The 16949-nt window shown below is 38.3% G+C and overlaps 1 protein-coding gene across 13 annotated transcripts in view; it reads right to left on the minus strand.

Moving 5' to 3' along the window:
• Window positions 1-231: 231 nt before the first annotated feature.
• Window positions 232-16949, minus strand: part of PLEKHA5 (pleckstrin homology domain containing A5) — a 243189-nt gene continuing 226471 nt past the window's right edge. For 9 of the 13 annotated variants that reach the window (XM_060306027.2, XM_060306022.2, XM_030841341.3 and 6 more), the window contains 7 exons: window positions 13264-13382; window positions 9481-9690; window positions 8485-8625; window positions 7833-7957; window positions 4620-4765; window positions 3148-3253; window positions 232-1122 (listed from right to left, as the gene is read on the minus strand). In XM_060306027.2, the coding sequence (XP_060162010.1) occupies window positions 3159-3253; window positions 4620-4765; window positions 7833-7957; window positions 8485-8625; window positions 9481-9690; window positions 13264-13382 (836 nt within the window). In that variant the 3' untranslated portion in view covers window positions 232-1122; window positions 3148-3158. Of the gene's footprint in view, window positions 1123-3147; window positions 3254-4619; window positions 4766-7832; window positions 7958-8484; window positions 8626-9480; window positions 9691-13263; window positions 13383-16949 lie in introns of those variants that run through there. The other 4 variants (XM_060306023.2, XM_060306028.2, XM_060306033.2 and 1 more) reach the window with 2 other exon arrangements.

Below are 16949 nucleotides of genomic sequence, written 5' to 3' on the forward strand. Positions count from 1 at the left end.
CTGGTGCAAATTTTGTCATTAAATGTAATGTGATTGTGGCCAAGTCAGTTTCTCTCTCTGGGCCTCAAGTTTCTCGACCTTGACATGGGAGAGCTGAGCTGGATGACAGACACAGTTCTTTTATGATGCTCTTTCCAGTAAGATTAACTAACTACTTTTTCATCTAGAAGTCTCTTAAAGTCTCAGACTTTCCATTTTAGATGGGAAGAGCAAAAATTCTAACACAAGTGATTTAAGAACATCAACATTTATTTAACATGATAAAAAAGAAATGAGATATGAACATTTGCATTTAAACAACAGTAAGTAGCCTTTAATACTTACATTACATGTGCTCATTGTATAATATATACACAATGAACATAATTACATTTGTACACAAACTAAGTACTGGATTTGAAAACCTGCTTATTGCTGTACACATCTAGTCCAATGAAGTATAAGTCCAGTACTTCAAAATACCTACATTTTAAATTGCTTTTTAAGAAAAAAGTAAGCGATAACATTTGTATCTAAGCTGACAAGAGTGTGGCATAACTGCTGACAATGCAATCTGACTGAGAAATAATTATAGCAGGAAACGGACATACTTCACTTAGCAGTAATAAAATGGCACATTTTAAATATATATATAAAATTTTTACAAATCAAGGGTGAAACAAAGCATTGCAGTAGCCAAAATGGGAGGAAGAAGGAAAAAAAAAAAAAGGAAAACAAGCTTCACTGGAAATAATAACTAAATTTATGTACTGAAAAGTGAAAAGAAATATAAATCCACCTAAGACTTTAGAAACATCAAAATCTGGAAATCAGCAACTAAGTAAGCTCTGGCTGTAGACCACACACTAAAAAGCACCTTTACTTATGTGCTCTGAAATCATAGCAGCAAGCTGGTGTCAGAATAATAACCTTGAGATTACATTACATGACCTTGAGTGTACATATGGGCCATTAAAGCTGTTTTGGAATAAACATTTTCCAGAAGTGATAAAATGATGCTCTGTGGCCAAAAGCATCAGAACTATGAATTTCATAGATTTAAAATATACTGTACAATATCTTCTCACATTGCCAAAGGTCCATGTCCTCAGCTTTGAATGGTTTCAAGGGAAGTCAGTATAGCTGAAAAATACAAAGAAGTAAAATTACTTTGACACCTGCAAAGTTAATTAATGACCATTTCCTGAAGTAACTAAGGGCCACATTCTCTAGCAATAGAACTGACAAGCATGGCCATGAAAATCCCAAAACATAATACAATTGAAGGACATCTTCTCTTCATTTCCATAAGCTTAATTCACAAAGCAAAGAAACATAATGCAATACGTGCACAGCAATTCAGATGAAAAAAAGGACCCAAACTTGTGGCTGAATCCAAAAGATTGACAAAATGAGCAGAGGTTTGCACAACTTTACTAAAATACGTAATACTATATTAAGCTGCCTACATAGCGGTGTCATTTGTAAAACTTTCCTAAGTCTTGCCAAAACCACTAGTTCAGAAAGATGACACATGCACAATGAGAAGATGGAGTATAAAATAATGCAAGTCTGAATGCCACTGGTTGGTTGTGGTGACTGCACACCACAAAGCTAGAAAATATCCGGCAATCACTGTACCTAAGTCTAGTACGTAATACTCCTGGCTCTTGGAATGAAAGTAAAACAAAACAAAAGCGAATAGTAACAACTTAAGGAACCTGGAAATGTACTCCAGTTTTAACTGTGAACATTCTTGTTATCAGAATGGTCCAAGTACAATGAATTGTAACCTGTTTATTGAACCAAGAGATAATGGGAGTGGCTCTCAAAGTACATTTCACCACTAAGACAGACGGAGGCCATCAATCAATTCTTTGCACAGGAGGAATAAAATGAGCATAATGTTTATTATCCCTGTTTGGTGTTATTCTGTCACTAGTGGCAACTGCCACTTCTGAATGTATTAAGCTAAAAGTTTAAATATATGAGTGACAGAGGCAAGACACAGGTTAAGACTACAACAAATACAACAAGTCCTAAAGAGAAACCAAGTGACAACAAACAAAGCCTCTTTTAGGCTCCAGACAGACGTGATCTCAAATAAAAGTTACAGAAATGACAAGACAGTTAAACATAAATCCTCTGGCTGAAATAAAGGGACACAGATTACAGCTGCTACAAAAAGGTGTGAATGGACGTAGAGGCTAGAAAATGAGCACTACTGGATGAAAAACTTAGTCTAAGTTGATATTTGTACTCATTTGAGTACCTAAAAATCAAAGAACATGTTTGTAGCCGTGCTCATAATGTCTGTAGGTGTTTGCTCAGCTTATAACTGTTTAACAGAAATTGGTGATAATCCGAAGGCCCCAAACATGAGATCTGGTAGATACTGAGAAAAAAAGTGCAGAAAAAGGCATAAAATGTTCACTCCAAACCTCACAGCTTTTCTGAAAAATAAAAAAAGTATGTAAGTACAAAATTGAGGTAAAATGTAGCCATTGTTGATAAAGTTTAAAAGTAAGACACCTTAGGAAATTATTCGTGGTTCTAAAAGTGTGGTCTAAGGAACACTGGTTGAGAAAGGCCCCGTCTCCCTGCCCCCACCTGTGGCTTTTTTAAAAGCTACCTCCCTACCTAAAAAAAACCAAAAGCTACCTCCCTGACTTAAAAAAAAATATTATTTAGAAATAATTTCTGATGGCTCTTAAAGATTTTACATCCCATATCTAGTTGGCTGTACCATAAACTTTTCTTTATCCTTAAAAATAATTAGCAAACTCCCAGTGTGGTAGATAGGTCCACGCTGAATGTAAAAAACATTTCTGTATCAAAATGTAACGACTTGAACAGAATTCTCAGACCCAACTGTGGAAAGAAACTGTTAGGTGGGAGCACAGCTGCAAAACACTGCAAAACCTCCCCTCCGAGTTTAGCTGTTTTTATGGATGATGAAAGAAGAGACAGAGAAAATGTTGTTACGTAGCAAATCACTGAAGGGCTGATGTTGGAAATTTTGAGTTACTGCCCGTGGTTCAAACACTTGCTCTGCTAACTATCCCTAACACGCAGGCCGGAATTCATCACAGTTTTATTCACCAAATCAACAAAAGTCAGGCTGAAAGCTCTAACAGTAAAGCACGAAAATGAAAGGAAACGACGTACTTGTTCTGAGACTACACACACATGAAGTGTGAGCCTTCTGTGAGCTGCGGCTGAGTGGACGGAACGGGTGATGCCGAGGACTCGGGAGACGGGGACAGGCTTTGCACTAAAACACACCGAGAAAACGTGACGAGATCAAAATCCTGGAGACACCTTCGGAGAAGGAAATCCTGACGCTGCGATTCCCAACACAGAACGTGTGTCGGGAAGGAATTCTTAGTTGCATTTCGGCTCTGTTTTTTGTTATTCTGGCAACTGATTATTCAGTATGAAATGTCTCTTGAAGACTGGTTAAAAATTCCTTTTCCATGTACATCTTAAACTTATATGATGTTATATGCCAATTATATCTCAATGAAACTGGGAAAAAATTAAAACAAATTTTTGGGGGGGGGCTTCAAGGTTAATTTTCAGGTGTATATCAGTGACTCACCCCTGTTGGGTCTCATTTTTAAAATAGTTGCATGAAGCTAAATACTGCAGATGGTATAAATGTTGGGGTTTTAATACACCCACACAACCTTTAACACAGACTTGGCATCATAATAACCGAATGTGATCAATGACAATTTTTAAAGAAAGTGAGAATTCCTGTACACATTGCCTTGTGAGTGATAAGAGGCAAAGGAAAAAGTGCTTCATACTGGTTACAAAGGAACATGGCTGATGATATAAATTTCCATGTTATATGTATATAAGATACAGAAAATGCTCGTAAGAACAGTCCTGCATAATTGAATTTCATTGGACTTACCCTTCTGCAAAATGACTGGAGGCGGGGTTGGGTGGGGGGAGGAGAAAGAATTACTAGGGATAGCTTTTTGTTTATGGACTATGAGATGCAAAATTGATACATTACACTAGTGGGATGATTCCCCTACCCCCATCCCTTGGCAAAAGTCATAAAGAAAAAAAAAAAAAGAAAAAAGATGTGTGAAGAATCCAGAAAGTATAAAAGAATAGCACAGAAAATTTTATTTTTTCTTAACATGCTACGGATCATGATCTTCCACTATCAAAGAAAAACCCAGATGTGGATTATAGTAGGAGCTAAGTAAGTAAATCTATTCTACTAGTGTAGATATTCAATCTTCCACAGTTCCCAAAGGGGTAGGCTTATGAATACTCTGAGAATCCAGCGTCAGAGAAAAGTACTAAAAGATCTTCTTCTTAGAAAAAAGTTTAAGGTATGTGTAAAGGTTCAGATTAAAAAAACAAATAAAACAAAACAAAGAGAAGGAACTGACGCCCAAGACAGGAGAGAGGGCAGATCTAGCTGCTCACGCAGGGCTGGCCCTGTGCTCTGGTGCAACTGCAGCCCTCCTGACGGTGCAAGTGTGGGAAGGCAAAGGCTGCTTGGTCTGCAGTTGACGTCCCTGCGTGGCTCCCTTGCTAGAGTCTCCACATGGCAAATAAATTCAGAGGTTCAGAGGAAGCACCAGTAAGAAAATTAGGAAACATGTAATATCTACCTGCCATTGTCTGACTTCCTCTAGAAGCCTCAGGAGTTAGTTCATAAGAAATAACAGTTTCTTCCTGCTCATGAATATTGTCCTTTGTATTTTCTTCAGGGTGGCCTTCTGGTTTATGATTTGGGATCTGTGACTCATCTTGAGGGCTAATGAAAATAGATGGAAGTTTTAAAGTTCGTTATTTTAGAATGCAATTAATTTTTTTTCTTCCAAACTTAGTGTTATGAAAAATCTTAACTATACATAAAAGATGTCACCATCTGTACTTAACAATTGCTAACATTTTGTTGGCATTTTTGTCCACATTTTGCCAATCTTGTTTCATTCTAAACCCTCAGCCCCCTACTCCCCAAATGATGATTATTATTTTTTTAATTAATTAATTAATTCTTGGTTGCATTGGTTCTTCGTTGCTGCACACGGATTTTCTCTAGTTGCTGCGAGCGGGGGCTACTCTTCGGTGTGGTGCGTGAGCTTCTCATGGCGGTGGCTTCTCTTGTTGCAGAACATGGATTCTAGGTGCGCGGGCTTCAGTAGTTGTGGCATACGGGTTCAGTAGCTGTGCTCACGGGCTCTAGAGCACAGGCTCAACAGTTGTGGCACACGGGCTTAGTTGCTCCACGGCATGTGGGATCTTCCCGGACCAGGGCTTGAACCCGTGTCCCCTGCACTGGCAGGTGGATTCTTAACCACTGCGCCACCAGGGAAGTCCTCCCCAAATTATTTTAAAGCAGATTCCAGACATATCATTCAGTCTGTAAATACCATCAAATATCCAGTCAATGCTCAAATGATCCTGATTGCCTCATAATATCATCTTAAGAGTTATCTGTTTGAATGAGGATCCACACAACAAAGTCCATACACTGTATTTGCCTGAGAAGTCCCTTAAAGTCTCCTCTAAAATATACCACCACACACACCTGTTTTATTCTTTGTCATTTATTTAGGAAAGAACCTGGTTTATCTGTCCAATAATTTACTACATTTCTGGATTTTGATGACTGTACCCCTCATATTTTTTATAAACTGATACGATTTTTAGGCTTGATCAGACTTAGGTTTTGGGGGAAAGGAGGTAAGTAATACTCTTTTAGGTGGGTGTCTTGCACTACTGCATTAATAGTCTGTCTCTTTTCCTGATGTTAAAAATGATCAGGGGACTTCCCTAGCAGTCCAGTGGTTAAGACTTCACCTTTCAATGCAATGGGTGTGGGTTTGATCCCTGGTCGGGGAGGTAAGAGCCCACATGCCTCGTGGCCAAAAAACCAAAACATAAAACAGAATATTGTAGTAAATTCAATAAAGACTTTAAAAATGGTTCACATAAAAAAAATCTTTAAAAAAAAAAAAACAAATTTTTTTTTAGCTAACAGCTTTAGCAGCACTGAGGAATATTGTTCATCCATTATTTTAATAGGGTTTTAGCAAAGCAGTGATATTCTAAGTCTCTCATTCTTTTTTTTTTAATTAATTAAATTTTGGCTGCGTTGGGTCTTAATTGCAGTGTGTGGGCTCTCTAGTTGTGGCACATGGGGGCTCCAGAGCGCACAGGCTCAGCAGTTGTGGTGCGTGGGCTTTCTAGTTGTGGTGTGTGGGCGCCAGAGCACGTGGGCTCCGTAGTTGCAGCACGTGGGCTTAGTTGCCCCACGGCATGTGGGATCTTAGTTCCTCCACCAGGGATCGAACCCATGTCCCCTGCATTGGAAGGTGGATTCTTACCCACTGGACCACCAGGGAAGTCCCAAAGTCTCTCATTCTTTTATGTTTTTTAATAAATTTTTAAAAAATATTTATTTATTTATCTTCAGCTACATTAGGTCTTCGTTGCTGTGCACAGGCATTCTCTAGTTGCGGCGAGCGGGGGCTACTCTTTGTTGCGGTGCGCAGGCTTCTCTTGTGGAGCACGGGCTCTAGGCACGCCGGCTTCACTAGCTGTGGCACGCGGGCTCAGTAGTAGTGGCTTGCGGGCTCTAGAGCACAGGCTCAGTAGTTGTGGCGCACAGGCTTAGTTGCTCCGCGGCATGTGGGATCTTCCCGGACCAGGGCTTGAACCTGTGTCCCCTGCATTGGCAGGCAGATTCTTAAGCACTGCGCCACCAGGGAAGCCCTCTGATTCTTTTTTTTTTTTTTTTTTTTTTTTTTTTTGCGGTTCGCGGGCCTCTCTCACTGTTGTGGCCTCTCCCGTTGCGGAGCACAGGCTCCGGACGCGCAGGTTCAGAGGCCATGGCTCACGGGCCCAGCTGCTCCGCGGCATGTGGGATCTTCCCAGACCGGGGCACGAACCCATGTCCCCTGCATCGGCAGGCGGACTCTCAACCACTGCGCCACCAGGGAAGCCCTCTCATTCTTTATTGAGTGAAATTTTTCTAATAAAGAAGAGTTTCCTCATAAACTCTCTGGTTGCAGCTTGTTTGGGAAAGGTAAGATAAATGTTTACTTCTTTCTCTTTATGTACCAGGTTTTGGAACAATAAGTGGATTCCCTAGCATCCTCTGAAGGGGCCAACAAATTATTTTTTGTTGTTGTTGTATCATTATGAACTCATAGATTTGTAATATACTGGATGTGTTTTAATCTATGTCTATTAACAAAAGTTCAGCACAGATTTTTTTTCTTATCAGCTATCGCCAAATATTTTTCAAGTTCCCTCTTGCTATTCATTGAAGAGATAAAGGCATTCCTAATAACATGAGATCACAGCATTCCTCTTTTCCAGCACTAGGAATTTTTTTATGGATGGTGAGACTGAGGATATGCATTTAAAAATGCTAGTTAAGAAATACAGTTAAAAAATAAATGGCAAATCACTATAATATTTGGAACGCTTAACAGACATCTTAGATATCTGATCAATGTCTGTCATTATACAGGCAACGCTGAGGTGCTTACTTTGCTGTAGCTTGCGTGCCTCTGGCATTTTTTTAAAAAAGGTATTTATTGATCACTTGCTAGATGTTTAGCACAGTGCTAAGTGCTATACACATATTTTCTTATTTAATCCCTATAATACACTTGTGAGATGGATACGATTATTATCCTCATTTTTACAAGTGAGGAACCATGACAGTTGTGTAACTTGTTCAAGATCCTACAGCTCGTAAGAGATATTCTGGGACTGGAATCCAAGACCTCTGACTCTGAAGTTTACCATTTTTAAGCAGGTATACAATTTTGTGAATGATTCCTTTGTTTGTTTTTCCTAATTATTACCTGTATGGAACATCCTTGGGCATCTTTTCTTTGTTTTCTTCTTTATCCACCACTTCCTCAGAATTTACTCCATTTGGCTCAGGTGTGAAAAGTGTTTCGGAAAAAGCATTTTCAGTTTTTTTAAACTATAGAAGAAGAAAAATTCTCTTTTTCAAATCATTTTTACCACATTTAATATATTAGTGAATTATCTAAAATGATTCCTAAAGTTTATTAAAAAACCCATACCCTATCAAATATTTACTGAAATATAAATTTATATTCAAGTGCATTAAAAATATTAATGTCCTATAGAAAATAAATAAAATACAATGCAAAACTTAAAAAAAAAACACTAAAAAAAAAATTAATGTCCTTTGCTACTAGGATAAAAGGTACATTGCCACTAGTTAGCCGCTTTGGGATATAAGATTCTTTAATTGGGTTAATGATAATTTATTCCAGCCTTGATTGATCATGTTTTAAGTTTTCAATTAACCCAGTTTTTGTTGTGGCTGAATACATCAATCAAATTATACGAAGCCTATCATTTCACTAAGATCTATATAGCCCCTGTGACAGAATGACACGTAACTATTTTCAACCTTCTCACTTGATCTTATCTTCAAAAATCCACCCCTTTGTAACATCTGTCCTAAAATAATCTCTCTACCTCTTCGCTGAAATCTGTATTTTGAGGTTCAGCTTCTTTTAGTCGAACAGTTTCTGCGGCAGGAGTTTCATGGTTTGGCTTCACGTCATTTTCTCTAATGACGGCATCCGGTTCCTTAAGGTTATCATCCCTCCTTCGAGTCTGTTCAACAGATAGACAGCATTTTTAGATTCATACTATATGGACATGCATAGTTTTTAGATAGTACCTATTAATTTTTTGTTTTTTAAAGTTGGTTCTTCACTTGCAAGGGTTTCCTTATGAAAAACAACAGAGGAATCATATATATTACTCATCTATTTTGTAATGTGTAGAATGTGCAGTTATTCAACTGTTAATTGGTTGAACCACCATTAGCAGAAAGAGGATTTCTATGATGGCAGGGAATCACTTTCAGCTGGTCCATGTCTACTAACAGGGATAGACCAGACTGAAGCCACTGGAAAGGTTCCTTAGTCTGCTCTGATTTATGAATCAGGGTAACAAACAAACAAATAAGTAATAAGAAACGGAATGGTGTCTCTTTATAAGACTAAAGTTAAAATGTAATGAATAGTAGAACTTTTCTTTAGAAACCCTCTCGCTACAATTTAGGTCAGGCTAAATTAGTATACAGAGTAATACACATTTCATTGGGAGGGGAACTGGGGACCATCCTGCTAACCTGCATGGCATTTTACATTTGTTGAAAACACTTTTATCTTCTTACTATCTCCATGAAGTAGATAGGACAGGTTGTATCTTTCTTTGATTTACAGTAGAGGAGATTAAGTCCACAACGTATAGGAGGGTATCCAACAAGTAATTTAGCTCTGGTTTTCTGAACCCAGGGCTATTTCCATTTTACTAAGCTGTCCTGGCATATTATAAGAGTTGAATAATATAACTATCCATGTTGCTGACATTTAAAAGCCCATCAACCATGTAACTCTATGATTCTAAGATTCAAGTGATATTAGATTTACCCACAAGAATGAGTAAAAGCAATTGATATACCTGGGTAACCCGGAATGGATTTTCCCTTAAATTTGAAGGACTTGGTAAGGGTGACTGGTCTAAAGCACCAATAATGTTTAATCCTTTTTTCTTTTCCCTTAAGCATGCTTGTTGATGCCTCCTGATTCTTTCCATTTGCTCTTCCACAGTCATCCTAGGTCGAGTGCTTTCAGCCAAACAGAGCTGTTCCACTGCACTTCTTGGTCTTTCCTTTAAATTGAAAGTAAACAAACAGATGAATATCTGAAGACAGGATAACTTCTGAAAAGTATGTTAGAATAAAAAATGTCCTGCAATGCATTTACTTTGTTTGCAAAATCTCAAGTGGAGGTTTTGGATGTCATTTAGATAACACCAGAACGGCAGATTACTTCATGCATGCACTGATGCAGGATCAGCGATGGAAAGAGAGAGAGAGAAGAGGTAGGAGGGAGGGGAGAGAAGAGGAACTTAAGGAGGGGATTTGCTTGTTTTTAAAAACAAAATACAAAAAAGTACGGCAGCTCTGGAGTGACCCTACCCCATGGCCCTGAGATAGGAAATTGTATAAAACTCAAACTAGGAGAAAACAGGGGGCATAGCTTCTAAAAATCAGCAATTTCTTTTATTATACTAAAAATGTAATGTTTCAAGTCACACATTTTTTACTGTGGAAAGACTGGTAGAGAAAACATCCTTAGTTCATGAAAAACTATGGAAGAATCTATTTTCTATAAATCAGAAGGTTATATTTTATATACATATATACATTTACATGGCTCTTTTTTTTTCCTTTTTGTGGTACGCAGGCCTCTCACTGTTGTGGCCTCTCCCGTTGCGGAGCACAGGCTCCGGACGCGCAGGCTCAGTGGCCATGGCTCACAGGCCTAGCCGCTCTGCGGCATGTGGGATCTTCCCAGACCGGGGCACGAACCCGTGTCTCCTGCATCGGCAGGCAGACTCTCAACCACTGCGCTACCAGGGAAGCCCTACATGGCTCATTTTTATGGTTTACTGAAGGGTTTAAAAATATTAGTCACATTAGGGGCTTCCCTGGTGGCGCAGTGGTTGAGAGTTCGCCTGCCGATGCAGGGGACACGGGTTCGTGCCCCGGTCCGGGAAGATCCCACATGCCGCGGAGCGCCTGGGCCCATGAGCCATGGCCGCTGAGCCTGCGCGTCCAGAGCCTGTGCTCTGCAACGGGAGAGGCCACAACAGTGAGAGGCCCGTGTACCGCAAAAAAAAAAAAAAAAAAAAAATATTAGTCACATTAAACAACCAGTTCTTACTTCTCACTTTCTTACTAAAGATATAAAACAATATTGGTATGAGATCGAAAATAAGTATATCAATAACTATCATAAGGAAATTTTAGCTTATTTTATATAATAGAAATTTTAGAGATTAAACATATTCTAAGATCTATAGAATAGAATGCATAGGTTTCTTTGTGTCCTCTGGACTGAACTGCTGGGAACTGACTGAGACATTGGTGGAGTTGCTGGTGTTTTGGAAAGAACCCAGGGCAGAGGTAAGTATTTCCGTGACTAAGCAGTATGTCAGGATAACGGCCAAGGTCCTCTTCTCTCCACTGCAATCTAAAATGTGTCTGCAGGGCAGTAGCTACAGATCTAGAACTGTTTTCTATTGTATAGAATATCTTGAAGAGCTCACGTAGAAACTGAAAGGAAAATGAAAAGCCTTAGAGTGCAGAAATGATGCTTCTCATTTGTGAAACAAAGCATTTGCTTTTGTGAAAAAAATTTTTTTAAATAAAGGTAAATTCTAGATACTCATTGGGAAGTTGGCTACTTTAGCACTCTTTCCTTTTATTTATTTATTTATTTTTTTGCGGTATGTGGGCCTCTCACTGTTGTGGCCTCTCCCGTTGCGGAGCACAGGCTCCGGACGCGCAGGCTCAGCGGCCATGGCTCACGGGCCCAGCCGCTCCATGGCATGTGGGATCTTCCCGGACCGGGGCACGAACTCGTGTCCCCTGCATCGGCAGGAGGACTCTCAACCACTGCACCACCAGGGAAGCCCTCCTTTTGTTTTTAGTAACAACAAACATGTATTCTTCCTGGTTTTTCTGTGTTTGTGCAAAAGTGTTGTCTCACTGAAACTTCCTTTTCCAAGTTACAGTATTGTACAAATCTATTCTTTTAAAATGCCAGATATTAATTTTTAGATCTTTTTGCCAGTATAACTGGAGAAGAGTATCTCACTGGGGTTTTAGTTAGCACTTTAAAAATGATTATCAGTGTTGAGCAATTTTCATATTTTTGTGAATTACTGTTACATAGTTTCCATTTAAAAAAACCCTAAAAATAACTGATTTATATTAATTCCTCAAATATTATGAAACTTGTCTGTTATACTGCAAGTATTTTCTTCTGGTATCTGTATAGCTTATAAAGGACTTTCCGGTACAATATTAGGTAACTAGTCGTCTATACTTTCCCCCCAGTATTTGGTTATGTAGAAGTCTTTCTTGTAGTATTTAAGATAGTTATTTTAGGGCTTCCCTGGTGGCGCAGTGGTTGAGAGTCCGCCTGCCAATGCAGGGGACACGGGTTCGTGCCCCGGTCCAGGAAGATCCCACATGCCGCGGAGCAGCTGGGCCCGTGAGCCATGGCCGCTGAGCCTGCGCGTCTGGAGCCTGTGCTCCGCAAAGGGAGAGGCCACTACAGTGAGAGGCCCACATACTGCAAAAAAAAAAAAAAGATAGTTATTTGAAAAAAAAGATAGTTACAGAATAATATAAATCCACTAATATCTTTCTGTTTGATCTCGACATGCATTTTTAAAGGTTTTTTTTCTGTTGCCTTATTTCACATTATAATTTCCAAAGAAAACACCCTTTTAAACTAAAAAATGCCTAACTCTATGAACAGCAGTATTACAGGACCATTATATTTCTTATATATATAAATCTGTCAGAATTTCTGGCATATACTTTGTACCATACTTTAATATCTTTCAAGAATAATCATAAATCTTATCATTTGTTGTACCTTTCAGTCTTTTCTTATAGTTTTAAGTTATCTCATAGCAAATAAATAGAATTTATAAAGATAAAAAGGAAAATTTCTTTTGCAGCCCAAATTTCTACACAGTACTTGGGGAAAGGGAGTTAAGTCCTTTGAGAATCTTCCCAAGAAGACCAAGATTAGACTGGTTAAAAGCCAGTCTGAATTAAATGGATCTCTGATGAAAGTGTGAAGTACAGGATTTGCTTCTCATTCTCAATTCACATTGCTCATTGTAACCAGAGGATTGGCAAACTCCAAGTCTACTGCAGCGGAAAATCCCTACAAACTCAGGCTGGCTTGGAAGTCCACTCGCTTGGGTGACCACAGCACATGTCTGTCACTCTCCTAAGGAAATTTTTAGAGGTGTCAGGAGAGGTAACATAGGGCAGCTATCTGAGAACAGATTCCACAAATTGTGCCCCAAAGACCACATGTGGAGTCTGAGCAAAGAAAACCTAGATTAGGCCTGTCCTCTGAGGTGCTCATTCCCTGAATGTAATTTAAAAAATTAAGATTACTAAATTTTTCTTAAGAGTATGTAAAAAACAATTCTGATTGGAATTCCCTGGAGGTCTAGTGGTTAGGACCCCGCACTTCCACTGCAGGGGGCACAGGCACAGGTTCGATCCCTGGTCGGGGAAGGATCCCATAAACAGTGTGGTGTGGCCCCCCAAAAAAAAGTTTTGAAAGAAACCTCTAAAAATTAAAACATATACAAGGTGGCAATAAATAGGTTGAGAATCCTTCTGGAAATTAATGTATAATTAAATACCGTTCTTGAATCCATCATCTTCTTAGTTTTCCTTAAAGTTACATATGAGGCTATTGTCGAAGATTCGGGTGTTGGTGATTTTGTTCTTGGAGGGACTACTCCAACAGGAAAGTGGGAACCTAAAAATAAAAACAGCATTAAGTTCTACAAAACATCTTCACATGACATGGCTTCATTTGGACATATTCAATTTCTGAGGCTTTTAAATAGTGTACGATTTTTGCTTTTCAGAAACTATCCTGGTATTTAGATGGGTCTGATTTTTGTTCTTACCACATGAAATTTGTATATTTCCTACCATGAAGTCGAAGTGACTTGGAGAATGAATATGTGCCCCTACATGTTGATGAGGAAGAAAAATATTATTTTTGAAGAGGCATAGCATACTGTAGGAGATGGGGAATTAAAAAATGTCTGGATAACAATAAAGCATTTATAAAATCAGGAGGTAACTAATGGAGCTCCGCTAACTTAAGCCAACAACGACTTTCTCTGAGGTTTTTAAAATCAGAAGGCAAATAAATGTATCGTTTAGGAAGAGACAGGGAAATGTAATAACCTTTTGTTACTTGTTTTACCTAATAAGCCAGCAATGATACTAACCAGACAAATTTAGGGTTAGCTTTAGAAATAAAGTTCTACTGATGATAACAGATGACATTAAAAAAATTATAAAATTTAATGATACACAGTGGATCATATATCTTCACAACAGCCCTGTAAAAAAAGAAGGTAAATGAAGTGCAGAATCTGGCTTAACTGACTTCCTCAAGTACATATAACTTAGCAGCAGCATGGCTAGAGCTTCTGCTTTGGCCCGTTTTCCCTTGTTGCTCTGCTTCTTCATGAAGTATTTACAATATTTCACAGGTTAAAAGTACCTTAATCTAATCCTCTCACAGAGATGAGGAAAGTTATGGCCAGAAGGGTTAAGTGATTTACCTAAATGTCCTTAATTCCCATTTGGTCTCTTTCAATCACACTGCACCACCTCAATAAAGAATCCACTAACAATGTTAACAATAGTTGACTATAGGTAATTGAAGTTACTTTTACTTTTGCATTTTTGAAAAATTTCTAAAATGAACACACACTACTTTTATAATTAGAAAACAAACAATACACACACACAAAATCATTAACACAACAATAAAAGCTAATGATCAGTTCACATAAAATGTATTCATCTGTACCACAGTCATCTTGTGTAAGCAGAATATATACACTATTGTCCACTGAGGACACAAGTAAAATAAGAAATTATTCAAATCTCAATAGTTTGCTGAAAAAAAAATCATTCTCTTTGGGCTCATTAAAGTTACATTAACTAAGTAGAAAAATGAAATCTTATTTTCCCCCCAAAGACAAATGGTGGTCAATCATTCAGGGCCCCTTTAGGTTATGAACCAAACAATCTGCAGCTTAATGAAGTTTTAATATGGTTTATGAACTCTGTGTTTATTACAGTTGTATATTTGAGAATGTGAAGAGCTGGACTGATGTATTACAAGTAATTTTTACAGTTCAAATAAAGAAAAGCCTTCTACTATGCTAGTCAGTGGTCCATTTTTAAAAGCCCTACTTTAAGTCATGTGGTACAAAATAAACTACACTGTAATCGATCTGTACACTTCAGACAATTTATTAGATGAGAGCTTATGATTATATACTAAAAAAAAAAAAAAAACCCAAAATTTAAAAGAGGAAAAACTTCCAGGAAGAATTCAAGCCATATTAGAGAACACATTTCAGATGATATCATTGTTATGACTAAATACATCTATCAGTTTTTTGCTGAGAAGTATTACAACCTGTTTAGCCGTACTCTTGTTGACAGACATATGACTGCTTCCAGTTTTTGTCTATTATGAATTAAAGCTGCTATTACAACCCTTGTATAAGTCTTTTGAGGGATTATGTTTTCATTTTTCTTAGGTAAATATATAGAATTACTGGCTATGATGACTGCATGTTTAACTTTATGAGAAACTGCCAAACTATTGTTCCATCCTATACCACCTCAGAAATGTGTGTGAATTCCAATTGTTCCACATCCTAACCAACACTAGGTAGTCAGTCTTTCAAGTTTAGCCATTCTAGAAGGTGTGAAATGTGATTTTTATTTGCATTAAAACTGCATTTCTTTTGTGATTAATAAGTTGTAAGCTTTTCCATGTGCTTATTGGCCATTTGTATACCTGGTTTGTTAACTCTCCAAGGCTTTTTTTGCCTACTTTTTTTTTTGTTTGTTTGTTTTGTTTTGTTTTTGCGGTATGCGGGCCTCTCACTGTTGTGGCCTCTGCCATTGCGGAGCACAGGCTCTGGACGTGCAGGCTCAGCGGCCATGGCTCACGGGCCCAGCCGCTCCGCGGCATGTGGGATCTTCCCGGACCAGGGCACGAATCCATGTCCCCTGCATCGGCAGGCAGACTCTCAACCACTGCGCCACCAGGGAAGCCCTTGCCTACTTTTTTATTGGGTTGTTTATCTTTATTACTGATTTGCAAGAGTTATTTATATATTCTGGATACAAGGATTTTGTAAGGTATATGTACTGATAATATTTTCTTCCATTCTGATGGGCAAAAGTTTTAAATTTTGATGAAATTGAGTTAATCAGTTTTCACTGAGAGTATAACCCTCAGAGGGCCCCAGCTTTATTTGAGGGGGTCTCCTAGCAGACTCCTAATTTATTCATGCTCTGATCTTTGTCCTGTCACAAGGTGAAAGCTGGCTTTCACGCTCCACTTTACTTCCTGGATGCCTCTTGCTATGGACTGAATTGGTCCTCCTAAAATTCCTGTTGAAGCCCTAATTCTTGATGTGACTATATTTGGAGATGGGGATTAAAAGGAGGTCATTAAGCTTAAATGAGGTCATAAGGGTGGGGCCCTGGCCCCCACAGATTAGTGTCCTTATAAAATGAGATACCAGAGAATTTACAGGCACTCATAGGAAAGGCCATGTGAGTGAGGCAGCATCTACAAGCCAGGAAAAGAGTCCTCACCCGAAACCAAACCCTCTCAGAACTTGGTCTGGGACTTCTAGCCTCCAGAACTGTGAGAATAAACTTCTGTTGTTTAAACCACTCAGTCTATGGTATTTTTTTTATGGCGGCCTGAGCAGACTAATGCACTACCCTTCATATAATTTTTGGCCTGAACATCCCTCTCTTTACTTTTCTGCAACTTGTTGAAGTGTCTCAAAAATATTTAAAATGATATGAACCAGCATTTATAATCTGTGGAGGACTGGCCAGGTATCTAGTTACCTATTTGCCAAAAACATTTACTTTTATTTGCAGTCTGATATTTCCTGCGTATTTATAATTATATGCACGAATATGGTAAGGACGAAGACTATGACTGTTTCACTTACATCTGTGTATGTAAAGATAAAGTTAACAAAGACTTTCAATGAGAAAAAGATATGATTTGGCTGATAATGAGAAAGGCATATAAATATTAAGTTTTCAAGATAGCAGTATTTTTCTAATTAAAAAAAACCCCAAAACAACAACAACACAAAACCCAGCGTTAGAAAACCTAGAAGGATATTCCAATTATGGAAAAAGCTATGTGAATATTACCACTTACCATTTTTCAAGCTTTACTTTATGACCCTTTAGCAGATTATTAAAAAAAAATTGACTAGTGGGTTATGATCAGAAATTACTTTCCTGAAAA

This window comes from Globicephala melas, chromosome 10, assembly GCF_963455315.2.
Source record: "Globicephala melas chromosome 10, mGloMel1.2, whole genome shotgun sequence".
NCBI classification, from domain to species: domain Eukaryota; kingdom Metazoa; phylum Chordata; class Mammalia; order Artiodactyla; family Delphinidae; genus Globicephala; species Globicephala melas.